General features: G+C 34.7%; 1 protein-coding gene across 4 annotated transcripts in view; it reads left to right on the forward strand.

Annotated features, from left to right (window-relative positions):
- Positions 1-17,008, forward strand: part of LOC108687801 (inactive dipeptidyl peptidase 10) — an 80,524-nt gene that overhangs the window by 44,795 nt on the left and 18,721 nt on the right. For 3 of the 4 annotated variants that reach the window (XM_018193761.1, XM_018193760.1, XM_018193762.1), the window contains exon 2: positions 12,152-12,396. In XM_018193761.1, coding sequence (XP_018049250.1) covers positions 12,295-12,396 — 102 coding nt within the window. In that variant the 5' untranslated portion in view covers positions 12,152-12,294. The remainder of the gene's footprint in view (positions 1-12,151; positions 12,397-17,008) is intronic. The other variant, XM_018193763.1, reaches the window with a different exon arrangement.

Raw genomic sequence — 17,008 nt, forward strand, 5'->3', positions numbered from 1 at the left:
TTTCTCTCGTTCACCACGAAATCGTCCACACGGAAGGTGGACGATAAGCGATGCAACACGTGCGTTCGCGCTAGGATAACCGACACAATGCCGTTTGAGTTATAATAGGCACTACGCGGTAAATGTACCACGGCAAATGGATTACCCGGCTCTCGTATGGTGCTGACGTTTATTCGCAGAAATTGTACAACAAAATCGACAAATTTTGATTCGCATCGAGAGCCTTAAAAAGAGAGAGACTAACGTATTCCCAGAACTGCTTGTAACTTCATCGCACTCGTGAAAATTAAATTTACATTCTCAGACCGAGTCCAGAACTCCAGATCTGCTCGGAGAAATTTGTCGTCGTTGCACCTGTCAATTCCGTAAATAACTGTGCGCGTCATAAAATGCGATATCGTGTTTTTTGGTATCTCTCGATCATTGTCAATCCTTTTTAAATTTTGATATATTTTTATTAAAAAAAATAGTGAGCTCAGTTTTTTACTCGTTCCATTGCAACTGTTATTTAAGCATTATCAAGATAGACGTGGGAAATTGGCTGCGCATAAAATTCGGTTAAGATCGCATGGCAGAAAAACGACGAAGCTACTGTTGATCTACCGTCCGCACATTTCACATCCAATTCATACGGAACGCGTAAAAGTTTCCACAAACATTTTATAACCAGAAGGGACCGGAATGACTATAACTTCGATAATAAAAATATGTGATTCTAACCATTCTAGAACTGTTAAACACGCGATACGTGGAATTTTAGTTTCCCATAAAACAATATAGCTTAGAATTTATGATGTTTTTCTTTAAACAAATCAATTTAATGAAATATTTTCAAAAAGTTTCATGTCTTATTGTTAAATGTTTAAATGTATTTTCTGGCAATTTAACAGTTTTTACAAGAGAAAATATTTTTAGATATGTTAAACTATTTACACATTATACGTATATATAATAAAATATATAAAACTAGGATTGATTAGAATAAATCTAATTAAATAAGAGAAATCTCTTTTGCAGTCAAAGCGAATCTTAAATATTTCTGTGTAAATTTATATATACATCTGATTCTGCAAACCGCGCGTCGAAATCTTTTTTGGTCTTGAAGCGCAATCATAAAGCAAAACCAGAATAGTAATATTACTTATTTAATTGACAAGCAACTTATAATTTGTGATATATCAACATCTTCACAAGAATATTAATAATATGAATTTTTAAATATATTTTTATTGTATAATTTACAATTAAGAAATAAATTCAATTTTGCAAATATGTTTTAAAAAATTTTTTAATATTGGATCATAACACAATTTTTGCGTGGGCAAATTGGAAAAGAAAAGAAAAGAAATCATTTTGGAAAAGAAAACAAATCCCTTTGATGAAGACGAGCTTTCGAAAGTTACCTTTCTATGACTGAGGGAAGGTGAGTCACTCAGGAGACAGGAATTAAGAAATAAAAGACATGGAACTCAAGTTATCTATCAGGATCAAGCAAGGGAAAGATCATGTTTGTGAAAGGGACGTAAAGATAGAACGAGAAAACGAGCAGAGTAAAGTTTCTAAGAAAGGATCGAACTCTCGACTCGTAGGAGGATAAAACTTCGGATGACGCGTAATCGTCGGCGAGCCACGTCGGCAGTACATCGAAAATGCGAAACGCTGAAATTGCAACGAGATAGCGGGATGAGAAGATTCCTACAGAAACTGCGCACCGGGATATGGCAGGATCCACGAAGAGAATTAAGCCAAATTCCTGCGGAGTAGCCGCGTAAGGGATTAAGCTATACGGAAACGGAGACGAGAACGCCACGCCGATTTTCTTGCGAGATTCTCCATGGCGATGGTGAGGAATAATTACGGTGCGCATGAAGATTGTTCTATTTCTTCTGGATTTTTTTTTCACACAAAATCGGAACGAGAATAATTAGTTATACGTAGAATAATTCAGAAAATGCTTTCTCAATTTAGCTTCTTCCATGATAACGATCACCTATTTTTCGTACGCTCCGTCACTGGATTAAAACTTCACACTTAATTAATGCGCTATAATTAAAGAGATTTAATCTGACAACGATTTATCGCGGGATATGCATCATGCTATGCCACAGAATTCGCATATCTTAAAGACTAGACGCCATATTAGATCTGAATATTTTATTGGCTACTAGCAAATTTCATCAAAAATTTACATAAAATTTGCTCGTAAAATTAAACCTTATCGGCGACATGGAATTTATGGGTTATACCTTCGTATCTCAGTACAATAACTTATCCTTTAAGCACCGTCGCGATATAATGATCGCGTATTATGATACGACGTCGTATGATCAAATTGTAATTAATAGTTGTTCCATTGTTGTTGCACAGCGATGAAAAATTTTCATTCTCTTTAATGATTATCTGAAAAGATTTAAAGCACGTCCTCTCCGTAGTAACTTACGATAAAATAAAGTCGTGAGTTTACGTCAAACTTTAGATCGGCTCCGTAACTTGGATGGAGGGATATTGTACGCTCGGGGAAGATCGATTCGCAAACGCGGCTGCATGCCGCATACTGCATGGCGGGATATTCTTCGGATTTGTAGTCGTCGAACGGATCGGGTTCGGGGCACGAGATTAACCGTCTTGGTTACGAGCCAGGTCACCTCTCGCTTTATTTCTGTGTCGCGTGTAAAGACACGCTCGTTGACGTTTACGCGCGTTTCCGAGGGCTTTTTGTCATCTCCCTGACATGAATAACAGTCCCAAGATTAGCGTAGCGCTCTAAAACCCTGTAAATTCACATTTCTTATATATCAACCGTAGCATTCATGTATATTGTTCAAATAATACTTAATAAATATCAAATTATACCCAATTTGAATTATTTTTAATTATTATTATAAGTCGCCACTGCTTCTAACCAATATATCTAATATAATTTGATTAAAACAATAGAGTTAAACAATTTAACTCAGGAAACTATATTAAATTAGATTTTAGTTTATTATTTACCAAATGCATGCGTTAATATGGATGATATTTATTTTGATATTAATTACAGAAATGGATTGATTTTATAACGAAAGTTAAAATACTCATAAAAATTAAAAATAACAAACGTTATTTAACTTAAAAGATTAATAACATTTTGTTATCTTTTAACTTGTATAAATTATTTCTGTGATTAATATCAAAATAAATATCGTCTATATTAATGGATGCATTTAGTAAATAATAAACAAATTTAATCAAATTTAATACATTTTTCTGAATTAAATTGATTAACTTCATTGTTTTAGTAATTAAATTAACGATACATTGGTTAGAAACACTGGCGACTTATAGAAATAAAAGTAACTCAAATTAGTATAATTTGACATAATTTAACAGTGTACAACTGCGAATCCTGCGGTTGGTATACAAGAAAATGGAATCTACAGGATTTTAAAGCTCCACGCTAATCTTGGCACTATTGCCTTTGCTCCTTTGATATCTAACAGTGTACGCGAATTATATTCCGAATTTAATTTTCTAATGTATTATGTGAGTGCTCTCTTTTTCTTTCTCTCGTTTTCTAATTCGAACAATTTTGCGATATACGAATATCTGAATTCTCGGATACTGACATCAACGAGTATTTGGATCGTATTAAATAGATAGATTTTGATTCGGATGTTAAGCATGTTCGCTCTCATCAATCGATTGAACGTGGATACAACAGGTAGTTTCAGGAGACAATAACGCAATTATAGTGAATCCAAGACGATCGATCCTCTCCGTGGATCACTGTTGAAAGACAACGCATATAAAAGAAGCTCGTTCGTTTCTGTCGTCCTCGCAAATGGAACCAACGGGTGTCAAGAGAAGAATCCTACAATTACCGTTAATTAATGTGTTTCGCATCTCGAGAAGGAAAATATACCGGGGAAATTCAAGACAATCGTATTTTCAAGGAAAAACGAATTTAGATAGCTCTACCGTGAATGGTTCTAAGTACCAATTAGAGTGCTTGAAATTTTTCGCAGCGAAACTTTTACTTCGTTCGCGACAATTAGTTGGACCTATTATAGTTAAGTAACTATTTATTTCCTAAATTCGCATACGATAAATCTCTTACTCTTCTCACATAATCGATTGTTATATAAAGAAAAAGATCATTTCTTTTTCTGCGTTCTTTTATCGATATTCAGTTATTATGTTCGTTTAAACTTATCATGTATTATTTTAATTTTCAAATTAACTGGCTCCATTTCATCGTCTGCTTTTAACAAAATTGTAACAGAAATTAAGTTATAATTGAGAAAAAAGAGTGAAAAAAATTATCATATCGTTGATAAGCCATCGTAATTACAAGAAAATTTCGTAATGCATTTCATAATTGTTAAATACACTTACAGAGTGGGCCATCTAGCGAATTTCAACTACCGGTTATTTTGAGTTTGAAAAGCGTAATAACATTTATGACGTATCAGAAATTTAGTTTTTTGTTTGACATTTACGAAATTCGCTTGAACAAAATTGGGAAATATTGAAAACTTACTTCCAAAGTAGTGAGTCTTCAACCCAAACTGTAAGAAATTTACGTGGAAAATTTGATAGAAAAGAAATGCCTTCAACGCAGTTTGTGGATCAATTTGTGAATTCGGCAAACTGGATCCTTATTGAATAAAGCAACTCGTTCACGTGCTCGTCCAGTAAGGACGAACCGAAAACATTGCTGCTGTTGCTCAGAGTGTACTTGAACAACCATCAACATCAACTCGTCATCTCTTCTCAAAATTTGAACATTTCACGCACTTCTTTGAGAAGAATTTTGAATAAAGACCTCGGTAAATGGCAATGTATTACCTTTCCAATAAAGCCATAAACTTTGAAAAATATTCATGCGTTTTTTTTTTAGAGCCAAATTAAATTCCAAATTTTAAATGGCTCACCCTGTATGTGTAAACTATGTTTTATTAAAACATAATTAATTTGTCTTTATCAGGTTACAAAACTGTATTTTCAGATATGTATATTTGAAAACTTCTCTCTTAAAAGAGAGATGTATATTTTTAACTTGCACTCTAATCACGCGAGTATAAATTTATTGCAAGTTAACAAGCTGCGTTCAAAGTGAGTTTTATTTTAACGGAATTTTAATACGGAGCTTACTTATTATGAAACTTAATTCTAGTTACACAAGATATTTAATATCGCAACAACCAAAAGTTGCGAGCAAAGATCTAAATTGAATTTCCGTTAAGCAAAGATCATTTTCACGTTCATCAGAGAAGCCGTTCGAATTTAGTATGAATTTTCAAGTACAAAGCAAGCGTATTACGCATCTAGAAACATGCTGACGAACGAATCATCAATCTATTCGCATGACTCATGTTTTTCTTTCTGCAGAAAAAGATTAAAAAAACGGGAAATCCAGAATCGTCATCGGCATCGAAGTGCAAGCTGGCTCCATTCCGATGCATTCGTCATCGTTTTTCGCCCGTCCGATCGGTGCTCCTTTCGACTCAGGGACAGACAAATGGCTTTGTTTTCGAATTGCGTTTCGCGTAAGCGGACATTGATTACCGGCAGTTGAAAAAGTTAACTTCGCGCTTGGAGAATTGCTATGCATGCACCGCGCGCGTTTTGCATCGAGATCCAACGTGAGTACAACGTTATTTACGAGACACCGGTTCCCTCGAGGAAGTAATACCGAGTCCTCTTTACTGAAGTTCCAACCGAAATGAAGTTACGAGCGTTCAGCGATCGAGAATACTCTTCTTCACGCGATCCGATAATAGATTCTGACTGAGAGCGAGTCTCTTAACGCGTCAATTTGCGACGAGAAATGGATCCTCAGAATATTAACTATCATATGTAATCGGATGTATACCGTAACATCGCGTATTGTTCTGCATAGAAATATTATATAAATCTGACTTTTGTAATTGAAATTATTGGAGATTCATATAGAAAAGTATTCACTTTTAAATGCTACACTATGGAAATAACAGACGTGTGGCATACATCTGATTCGGTTGCTTATAATTTTCATAAAAATGAACATATATAAATAAACAATTTTATTTTAATGCCAGATATTAAAAAACAGAATAATAGTGTCAAACAGATATATGTGTCTTCATTAACTAATATTTTATATATTTATAAGTCACCGGTGACTTTCCGTTCGGGTCTTTTGAGATATTTTAGCTATACGTATATAAAAAAAATGTAATTATGAAATAATTCTTAATATTATTCGTGGATACATAGTTATAATTTGTTATGCAATATTAGTACATTAGATCTTCTTTACAATAATTTTTGTAATTTTTTTAATCATTATGAAATACACATTATTTATAATAATAAATATAACAAATACAAACAAAAATACTGACTCATCGATGACGCGGCATGGTGATCAGGTCATTTAAAATTGGTACGGAACGTGTAAATAAAGCTGTCTCTACATAATTCGCAAATAGCAAAATGTAGTTCGCAAATGCAGATGCAGAATGACGTATCACCGAATGCAAGATACACGTAGATGCAAATCAACCGCAATGAACTCAACTGCGACAGCGTTGACATTTTAAAGCGTTGACATTTTAATTTAAGTCAAATTAGATTAACTATATATCTGCCATTTTCCACATCACGGAAATTTATAAAAAGGATGGCTCTCTGCTGATAAATACAAAATTTATTTTCATTATTGTTTGCTGTTTTGTCATTGGTCAACTCAGTCGCCATAATGCAGAAGTTAAGTCTATATGGATCGTTATTCGCAAAATGTAAATTTTCATGCTGCATTTGCGTTTACGAATTACATTTTGCGATTTGTGAATTATGTAGAGTTTAAAGAAATTATAAGTAATAGAAAAAGTATTAAAAAATGTTAGAAGAAGAAAGCCAGGGGGGAGTCCACATAAAAAAAAATGTTTAAGGGTTAATATAAAGGATTCATAGTCAAAAATCAGATTTTTCATTTTTTAGAAGAACAATACATGAATTTGTATAAATTGCTCAAACAAGTGAGACAAGCAAATAAAACTCTCAATTTCGTCAACGCCTGTAGTCTAACAAAAAAAAAAGAGAATGTTAAATATTGACAAACGCTATCGTTCGTATTTCAGCTTTAAATAATTGGGGAAACTAATAATTCTAAATTGTTGACTATAGTTGTAAACTATATTTAACTTATTGCATACATGTCAAATTTCTATCCGGATATTTACATCCGGCAAGAGTCTCACGATACGAACTTCAGAACAGTATAATATCGGTCGCTCATGGCAGAGTGTGTATTCGCATTAAGCAAATGTGTAACCTCTATATAACTGCAAAAGCAATTCAAGCAAATAAGATTGTTTTGAAGGAGAAACACAAGTAGACTAAGCCCTCTTAGAAACAAACACTTCATTTGTTTCTTATTGTCTTTCACGAATTGCGGAATAAAATATATCGTTTCGCAGTGGATTTTGCGAGGGACGCAAGTCATAACGAAAGATAAAAACGATGTCCGGCGTATTCCCCTCACACTTATTTATATTTACTTTGCTATACGTACGTCTGTATCCAATATGCAGTAGCAAGTTTCAGAGGGGTAGCGATACCGTGTTTGTATGCCAACATTGGCAACCCGGCACGCAACGTTCATCCAATTCTCTTCGATGTGCACTGTTGATTTAAGCATCACGCGTCTCGCCACCGATAAACGATTCTAAAATTTCGTTTGGGCCCAGGAACGCCATTTATCCTTCGATTGTCCGCACAACCGGAAGGAATGGAATAGTAAACAAACGCAAAAATTTGCATGAGAGTCTACGTAAAATAAGAGATTTAATGTTGAACGACTTTGGGAAAGAATTAATAAAAAAAAGCATTTCGAAGCGAAAAAAATGATTCAGATTGTCATCTTTGTAATATAATTATAAAAATAATAAAAAAATAAATACAGTTAGGGAAAAAATTAAGGGAGAGCCTTTACCCCTTTGGCAGGGAAAAGCTCTCAAGGAAAAGCTTTTATCTCTTTCTGCTCCAAGGAATAAAATATTAAGCTGCGGGTGAAACTCATATCCCGATATCTCTTATCCTGATTTTCCTTAAGCTTATTCCATAATATCCTGTAGTATTTGATAACATAGTTCTTGCGAATAATAATATACAGTATAAATATATTAAATTAGTAACACTCGCACATATGCACTCGCAATGTTTTATACAAATTGCACACGAAGATAATATAATAAAATAGTATTTTCGTGGATTTTGCTGCAACGTAATTACGGGATTTTCTCTGCTTCCCAGTAAATCGAAAATTTTCGCAAATACGAGCTATGTAATACTCCAACAGGCTTTAAACAACAGAGAAATAAATTGCGTAATTTTCAACTACACATTAATTGGAATCAAAGACCTGAAAAATGCACGCGTTGTTACGATATCCAGATGTTTGTAAAATCGCGCATAATGTTGCGTTATTGAAATAATTAAAATAATTAATTTTGCATCGCAAAAAAATTATGCGATAAACAAGTTGCCGAGTAGCGTTTGAGTGTATACAAGCTATCTGTCAACAGATAGTTATGGATTGACGCTTCCCGTAATCCATGAGTCTCGAGAGGAAAATTCTAGATACTAACGTTGACAGTATGAATGTAACATGGAAAACCAGGTGATAACAAAGAAGAGACATTGGAAAGGTCGGCGCAGGTCGTATCGATCTTTGTAACACCCGATATTTGCCTCACGGAGGCACATCTTTCACGAGAATGCAATAGATGAAGAAAAAAAGTTTTGAAAAGCCGTCAAGTATCTGGAACATTCTGCGAGACGGAGAAGCGTAATTGCTTCCTGCTTGGAGATAATGACCCTACTTCAAAGAGTAATAAGAATAAGTCACGACAAATTTCATCCTTAGAGAATGCGATATAGGTACGATCTGAAGGATACTGCAGAATTCGTCATACAGGATGTCGTTTGGCAGAGCTTGCCACTATATCTGTCCCATTTTAGCGGGAAAAGATTCATGTTGCAGATATATGAATGCGAAAAATATGGATAACAGACAATCAATTCAGAACTTTTCGTATGCACTGAGAGAAAAGTTTTTGATATTTGTGATTATAATTGATATTTGTGACATATATTACATGTAATTATGGTTGTTATTACTATAATGTTATATAGTTGTTCCAAAAAATGATATTATAAATTACATATAGTTAAATTGTAATAATTGCGATTATTTTTATGGTAAGAATAATTTGTATTCATTTTCGATGCCAACTACATATTTTTGTTGATAGAACTACATACAGTTATTATTGTTAACATTATAGCAGTGATAATCATAATTATAACATGTAATTATAGTAATAAATATCATAAATTTTTCTTTCAGTGTGTTAAATTATTGGATCTTATAATATTTTTTGCTCTATAATACATCTATATAATTTAATTATAACAAAGTATATTTCTTAAGGGATTTTTTTTTTAAGGAAAGATCCCGTATTTTGCCAACTTTGCAATTTAATCTACCTATGATACCGTCGATCGATCAAATAAACAAGATGGCCAAGGCATCGTATGAAATATTTTACGAGCCAATTTGGCGCCACATAGTTCGTACGTGAAGCAGGATGCTTTTGCAAAAAAGTTCGGGAGGAGTGAGCTCAACGAAATTGCGGATCCATTCGTGCTCGCAGTGAGAATTCGATTACCCGGTGCGCGTTTCTTATGGGTTTTCTTGCGGAACGGAGATTTGGAATTGATTTACGACGCCGATACAAGGCAGATCGAATAAAACGACATGGGGTGGATCGGTCAGGCTCAATCGTTATCACAACGAAATAAACTTGCAACTATGTTACGCAATGAACTTCCTTTCCATTATCTCATATATATTTTACATCTCTGTAATTACAATAATACATCTGTCTCTCTTGAGAAAAAAAAATTTCTTTTCTAAGGAATTTTATTCGGAGCCATTAATTTACTGCCGCATTACTTGTAATAACAGACATACATTTTTGACGCGACCACCTGTAATAGCTGCTTTTGGAAATTCCATTGCGACACAAATCGTGTACGGTTTTGTTCTTTCCGCCGACAACCGCGGAAGGATTAATCCGGTTAGCTCGCGCGAGCCATGCTCGACTGTGACTGATGAATGAAATCCGGGGGAGGATGGAGATCCGGGGTGATCGACCTTATTCTGCGTCAACCCCGTCCTCCATGCAGCATTCGCGAATCCACTTGCGATCACCCTCATGCATCCCCTCTTTTCCTCGTTTCCGCGACCTCTCGACTATCCCTCCGTCCTCTCTCCTCGTAATTCCTCTCGCAGCCATCTTCACCGAGAGGTATGTATATCCACACAGTTTACCACGCCACCCTGACGTAACCCTTCTGACGTCACGTCACGCTAACACAGCGCGCGCTATCCCTGCATCTCCCACAACGAGGACAACGTTCCCTCTCGCAGAAGAGGCTCTTCGCCTTTTTTTTCCCTTCACTCTGACATATCAATGTTTACGCTAAGAGGCAATAATGATTAACAGAGACGTTTACTGCAGCCCTTTCGCGTCATTTATCGAGTGACAATTTGATATTTAATTTAAGAATATGATTAAACCATGACTTGTACACGAAGATAGTATAAATTCATAAGTATTCCACATATTAATTATTACAATCAAGGTCGCGTCATAATGATATATCATAAAATGGTAGATAATAAATTTTATTTCTATATCTTTCGATATTCATCGAAAGAAGATACAAGCGTGCATCCTTGATTATTTATGAGGAGAGTTTAACCTTCATCCGTAATCATCTCATAATGTTGTTCAAAGTTTTTGACAAGATAATTTCTCAGTTGCTGTCGTATTAAAATGATGTTATGATAATCGTGTTCATACTTTATAACTCGAGATGCGAACGAGCTCAGAATTCAAACTCAATGTAAAACGATTTTCGTCGCGTAAGACTTTGCGACCGAGCTGTTTAATTTTACAGATGTATTTCCGCCCTCCGAATCTCCAGCGGCGTATTTATTATTCCACGTAACGATGGAAAAATAGGAGAAGGAAAAGATCGATCGGCCTCTCGATGCCATCCCTTCTCTTCCCGTGTGTCTCCTTTGTATTTCTTTTACGCTCCATAAATTCGCAGTAGCCGAAATCGGTACTTCGTTATCGCGATCTCGTTTCAGTTACTGAACACATACCGTTGTAACTTTGTTGCACAAAAGAAAAGCACGTAACAACTGGGGGGAAGGAAGGGGGGAGGAGGTTTAGCCAAACTTCTCTTCCTCTCCTTCTCATACAAATCTCAAGTTAAATACTGAAACTTTTACACGGAATTCGGGACGTTGACTAATCGTACCGCGCAGATATTAAATTCCTTCGGAAAAATTACGAGCGTCGAGCGTCGAAGTAATCGTCGATTGGCATCTGGTAACGTTCGCGATATAAAAATATGAATAAAAAGATACAATAAAAATTGGGAAAAATTGTATAGTTTAATAACAGATTATTGTCTTGAACAATTTGGAATTTCTTCTTTGATTTTGCTCGTAAATATATACACAAAAAATTTTATTAAATTTTAATACATATTTCTTAGAATAGTACTAATCTTAGTAAGTAAACATTCACTTACAGTAAATAAATTTATTGAATAAAAAAATGATAGTTAAATCACAAACGAATGATTTTTTTATCAAATAAATGTATGTTTATATTTAGAGAGTAAATGTTTACTTAGAATTATTCAAACTAATATTTATTAGAATTTAATTTTTTTTCCAGTGTATGTATTTGAATATATTGTGTACAATTCAGTTTTATATTGTACTGACAAGTTCACGGCTTCAATTACGTTATCTCTGTATACCACACTTAAGTCTTAGACCGAAGTTCAGATTAAGTTTCACTTTTCCAGTCTTCATCATCCACGAGCTTACAATCTATCCTCTTTATCCCCTTTTGCCTTCTTGCCATCCTTCGATATTCTATCTCTTCTAATTCAATATTTATCGACTTTCATCAATTCATTCGGTAATTTCACTGTTAAATTGGTCGAGTGTGTATATATACCTTTCCGCTGCTTCACGCCATATTTTACCGTATATAAATTTATTAAATCTCGTTTTCTTTTCCTTTTTTTTCAGGTGAGGAATTGTGGATTGGTGTAATAAAACCTCGGCCCCAGGAGTGGCCTGGGGGTTACCCTGGGGACCTTGGAGAAGCGATCGTGCAAAGACGAAGTGGCTGAGAACGACGAAGGACACGGGAGGCGGAGGAGGAGGCCGCTATGAACGCCAGCGTTAACATCGAAAGGAACTCCTGGCGGCTGCCTCCCGATGAGACCGTCCAGGTCGCCGATCCCCGTTCAAAATCAGCTCAGGTAAAAGAGGTAAATCGCTCAGCCGGCTCACCAAGTGGTCCCTATCCTAATCTTCGAGTACTTCTTGTGGATTGTACGATCAGGTTTAAATGCATGTAGATGTACGGTCGATGAATGAAAGTTGATACGGCGCTAGTACTGATTATTAATTCGCGAACGTTTACAAAAAAATCAAGCTCACGGTCGAGACGCGAGTTAATAATCTATACTGTGCAATAATTCATGGTTTTTAGATTGAAAAGCGTAGAAAAATAAACAAAATTGATGTAATTTATTGTACTGGATTGTTTAGTATAGTCGCACAATGACAAATCTATGAATGCATAGAATCAATCTTTCTTTCATACATAATCCTTCAAATAGTTGAACTAGATGAGATAGTTCCATCTACATCTCTAAAATGTATTTAATATAAAAATATAACAAATATAAAAATATGGAAATAAATGTCACTATTTTTTGTCTAATAACTTCCCTATGAAAATTTCAGAATAATGTTCAATATAAAGTGCTTGAGACAAATCAAAAACTTTGAAAATATATTAAAAATCTTGAAACATTTGAAATATTCAAAATAAAAAACTTTTAAATCTTATATTTTTTAAAAATATATTTTTTCAAAATCATTTAATTTATATTATTATTTCAATTATTATATTATAATTTGATAGATCGTTTTATATATCATTATAGATAACGATTTTGTCTTTAAAAATAAGTGTTTTAAATATTTATAAATGCTTTTAAGGGAAAATTTTTCCAGATAATTCAAAACTTTCTAGAGTTTCGAGATGTTTTAATGTTTTCAAGAACTTCCAATTTGAAATGACACTCGAAGCAATTTAAATCTTCATAAGACTGAATTATTTCTAGATTTTCGAAAAAAGAATTCATATGCCTGTCATTAGACTTTTTAATTGATGTTAAAATGTCATGATTGTATGTGTTGCATTTGAATATCATCCTACATAGATGTAATGTTCGATTTGAGTACCGGATCGTACGACGATTAAGCTCCTCACAGGCGCACGTGCTCGCAAAGTGGTAGAATTACTTGCGTTAAGTGCCGATAGCAACATTAGTGACCACTCAGAGTAATACATTCAAATAGTAATTACGCCGCGTATAAACTACGAGTATAACTCGGTAATCGGAGTATCGTTTCTAGAGTGATGGTACTTAGCATAGCAGACTATCACGAGTAGACATTAGATATTCATGTTACACGATTTTTATAAATATTCAGTTCTCTCACCAAAAATCAGGCCTTTCCACACCACCTTCTGATAGAAAATCGTTGAAATTTCGACAGCTTCAAATTGTTTGTTTACTTAGCCTTTCTGTGAAAGGGCTAAATTTACAATTATCTAGCGACATTATAATTATAACGTTTAGTTATTGATCTCAACTTTAAATTGATGACCATTTTGACAAAGGCAGCAATTAGGTACTGCTTGTTCAGCGACGGAATACAAAACCTCTTAACGAGATGTTTAAAATAAATGCCTTAACTCAGCATGTCGTAATGTCAGCATGCATTCTCTCGAATGCGTGTAAAAACAGGCTATACATAACGCGTGTAAATACATATAAACTCAGATATGCTACGGAATAGCGATAATTAATTGACTGTCAATCGAGTCATTGCGAAAAAAATGATAATAAAGTCACATATTCCATACGTGACAAAAGTACTCAGCTCTTTACAAAGTCGAATTCACACGCATATTTTTTTAGATACGCCACCTTGTTATGTAAAATTGTTTCTTTATCTACCAGACGGCTCTTTCGTTCTAGTTTATGAGTACTTGCAAGTCCGGAAAGTGTTACTAAAGTTTCGCCCGGTTTCGTCCGTCGTTTATTCGCGATACGCACCTCCGTCTCCGCTCTTCCATGAGAAGTAGTTTAATTATATTTAAATGAACCAACCGTCCAGAAACAAAGGCTACGATCCAACGACATCCTTTTTGCGAAAATCATCGCGCTCGTTGAAAGTAAATAATCGCTTCTATTATACCAGTTGCGCGGGTTTTCTCAATTATATCGAAATCACTTCTGCGTTTTATTCATATTAAGTCAAAAACATTGAAAGGTTAGCCGGTTAGCTCGCTATCTTTCCTAATTAACTTAATGTTTTCGATCGAGTGAATCCATATAAAAGAGCCATGTTTTACACAATAAATGCGCGTTAACGATCGCCCTTATCACATCCAATCCATTAACAGAACTATCAGTAAGAGTCTACGAACCGTGTCGGCTTGTCCTTTGCTCACCTTTGACTTTTACTAGTTTCTGACTGTGCAAGTCGATTGAAGGAACAAACCATCACGAGTATCCGTCAACTGACCCGATTCGCTCTTTGACCGAGAATTCGAATCAACAAGCCTTCATCGAGAGTCATAAATAATTCATACAACACCTAAAGGATTCTCGCAAAGGATTCAGAATTGTGGTGAAATTAAACTGTCCACAATACAAAAGCTTCATAATTGATAAATTAACGGAAAATTCATCAATGTCGATTCATTTGACTAATGGCGTAACTTCAGCTAGTCGACTTTTCGACAATTTTTTAATAGCATGCCATGTGTCTTTGGCTGATCGATCAGTCCACCGTTACTTTTATTTGTATACAATTTTCGTGTGTGCGGTGTCCAGTCGATATCTACGAGCGTAAACAAATTTATCACCTGTCACGTTGGCAAGCAGAGAATGAGAAGAGAGAACCACAGGGAACAAGGAACACGCGGCAGCGTGACGAAGGGATTCCATCCGACGATAGAATCGGGAAACTTCTGTTAGCCGGTAGCGCACACAAACCTAGCTAGAATAACTCGATTATCGGATTACCTGATAACCTGTATCGAGACTGAAGGATGGCAGGGTTGGTATCTAGAAGAACAGGAAACCGAGCCGCGTTGTGTATCTCGCCTTCTTCGATATGCATATGCGAGTATATATACATCCCCACGTGTCCCACAAACAACGCATACAATATGCCTCGACAAACCTGTACACGTTCAGCAAAGCCACTGTCGCAAAACCAATAATGTTTTACTCGTTGCCGTTCCGGCGACCGCCGATGTCCACTCGCGACATTGGTGTCCTCGGAATTACACAGAGATTCTCGGTAAATTTCCAACAAAAGAGTTAAATGTCATTCGAAACTCGGAGCACGTGCTGACTTTATTTGACGACCGAAACACTTTACGATCGATAACAATATTCATCACTTTAATGATACGTAGGGTGTCATATACTTCCATAAATGGAATCAAATCAAGCAAATAATACGAATAAACAAATGAATCTTGATCATAGCAGGAACGAGCTCAAAAAATCTTGCTCATTAATTATATAGAAAAATGAATCCCGATGAAATAATTTAGTTTTCATATACCTATATATAAATTGTGTAATGTAGCTTATAATGTAATGAACAAAAACATGTTATGGACACAAGGCTTAATAATAATCGAATGGATAGTTTTTGAACTATGATGTATCAAAGTTCTAAAATTTGTGCTGACAACACTTTTAATACATTGTAATTCAAAAACTATCCATTGAGTCTTGTATCTATGACACCTTTTGTTCATCGCATTATAAGCTACATTATATGTGAAGACTACGAAAAGAATGGTTTTGTCGAAATATCTAAAAATTTAACTGGGTACAGATCTGAAAATAACTCTGTTGAATTAGAAAAATAATTATGTAGAACGCTCAAAAAATGATTGCTTAAATGTCAAATTTTTTTGCTCTCTCACTTGCTTGAGTTTCTTCCATAATCATTTTGATGATCAACAAAATTATTTTCAGATCTGCATAGTTAAATTTTTAAACACGTCAATGAAGTCGTTCTTTCCGTGTAACTCATTCACCAGGACTCAATTTCACATTATAAACTACATTAAATGTGAGGAGCAGTCTTTCACAATGCATTTTGTCCAAAATTTATAATTGTTAGAAAACAAGAAATCACAAAAAACTGTGAAACTTTACAGAAAACAATTAGAAGATATCTAGTTAACCTTTAGACCACTGGGATTTTAAAATCCAAAATCATGGATCCCTCATAAAACCCATATAATAATCCATATATGTCTACTATACATTATTCGATAGGTATGAGTCATCGCATGACGCTATATAGCGTTATACTGGCGCGGTCTACAGGTTAAAGGACATAATGCACTTTGAATGTCTAGGTTTCTTCAATACATAAATTGATGATGAAAAAAATGCTTTGTAAACATCCCAGAATAGCTTATAACGCCTTATATAATATGAATCTTTCAATAGTGAATACTATCTCTGTCATCTCTAAATAAAAAAATTAAATTTTGAAAAATAGATTTTGAAATCTGCTCTTCATGTGAAATCTAACTTATTTCACGGGACTTAATTTTCTATACAATTAGTGCAAGATTTTTTACATTGTTTCTTTTTTCAAGGAAAAAAGCGCTTGCTGTGTTCGTCCATGCATAAACGTTTGTTCGTGATCGTTTCATCCTTGCTAGTCCGATCTTGGATCCACCTTAACGTAACGTTTCGCGTTACGTAAATCTCCATCAATGTATTCTTTTCGAAAAAAAAAAAAAAAAAAAAAAAAAAAAAA

Source organism: Atta colombica, unplaced genomic scaffold, assembly GCF_001594045.1.
Source record: "Atta colombica isolate Treedump-2 unplaced genomic scaffold, Acol1.0 scaffold216, whole genome shotgun sequence".
Taxonomy (NCBI): Eukaryota; Metazoa; Arthropoda; class Insecta; order Hymenoptera; family Formicidae; genus Atta; species Atta colombica.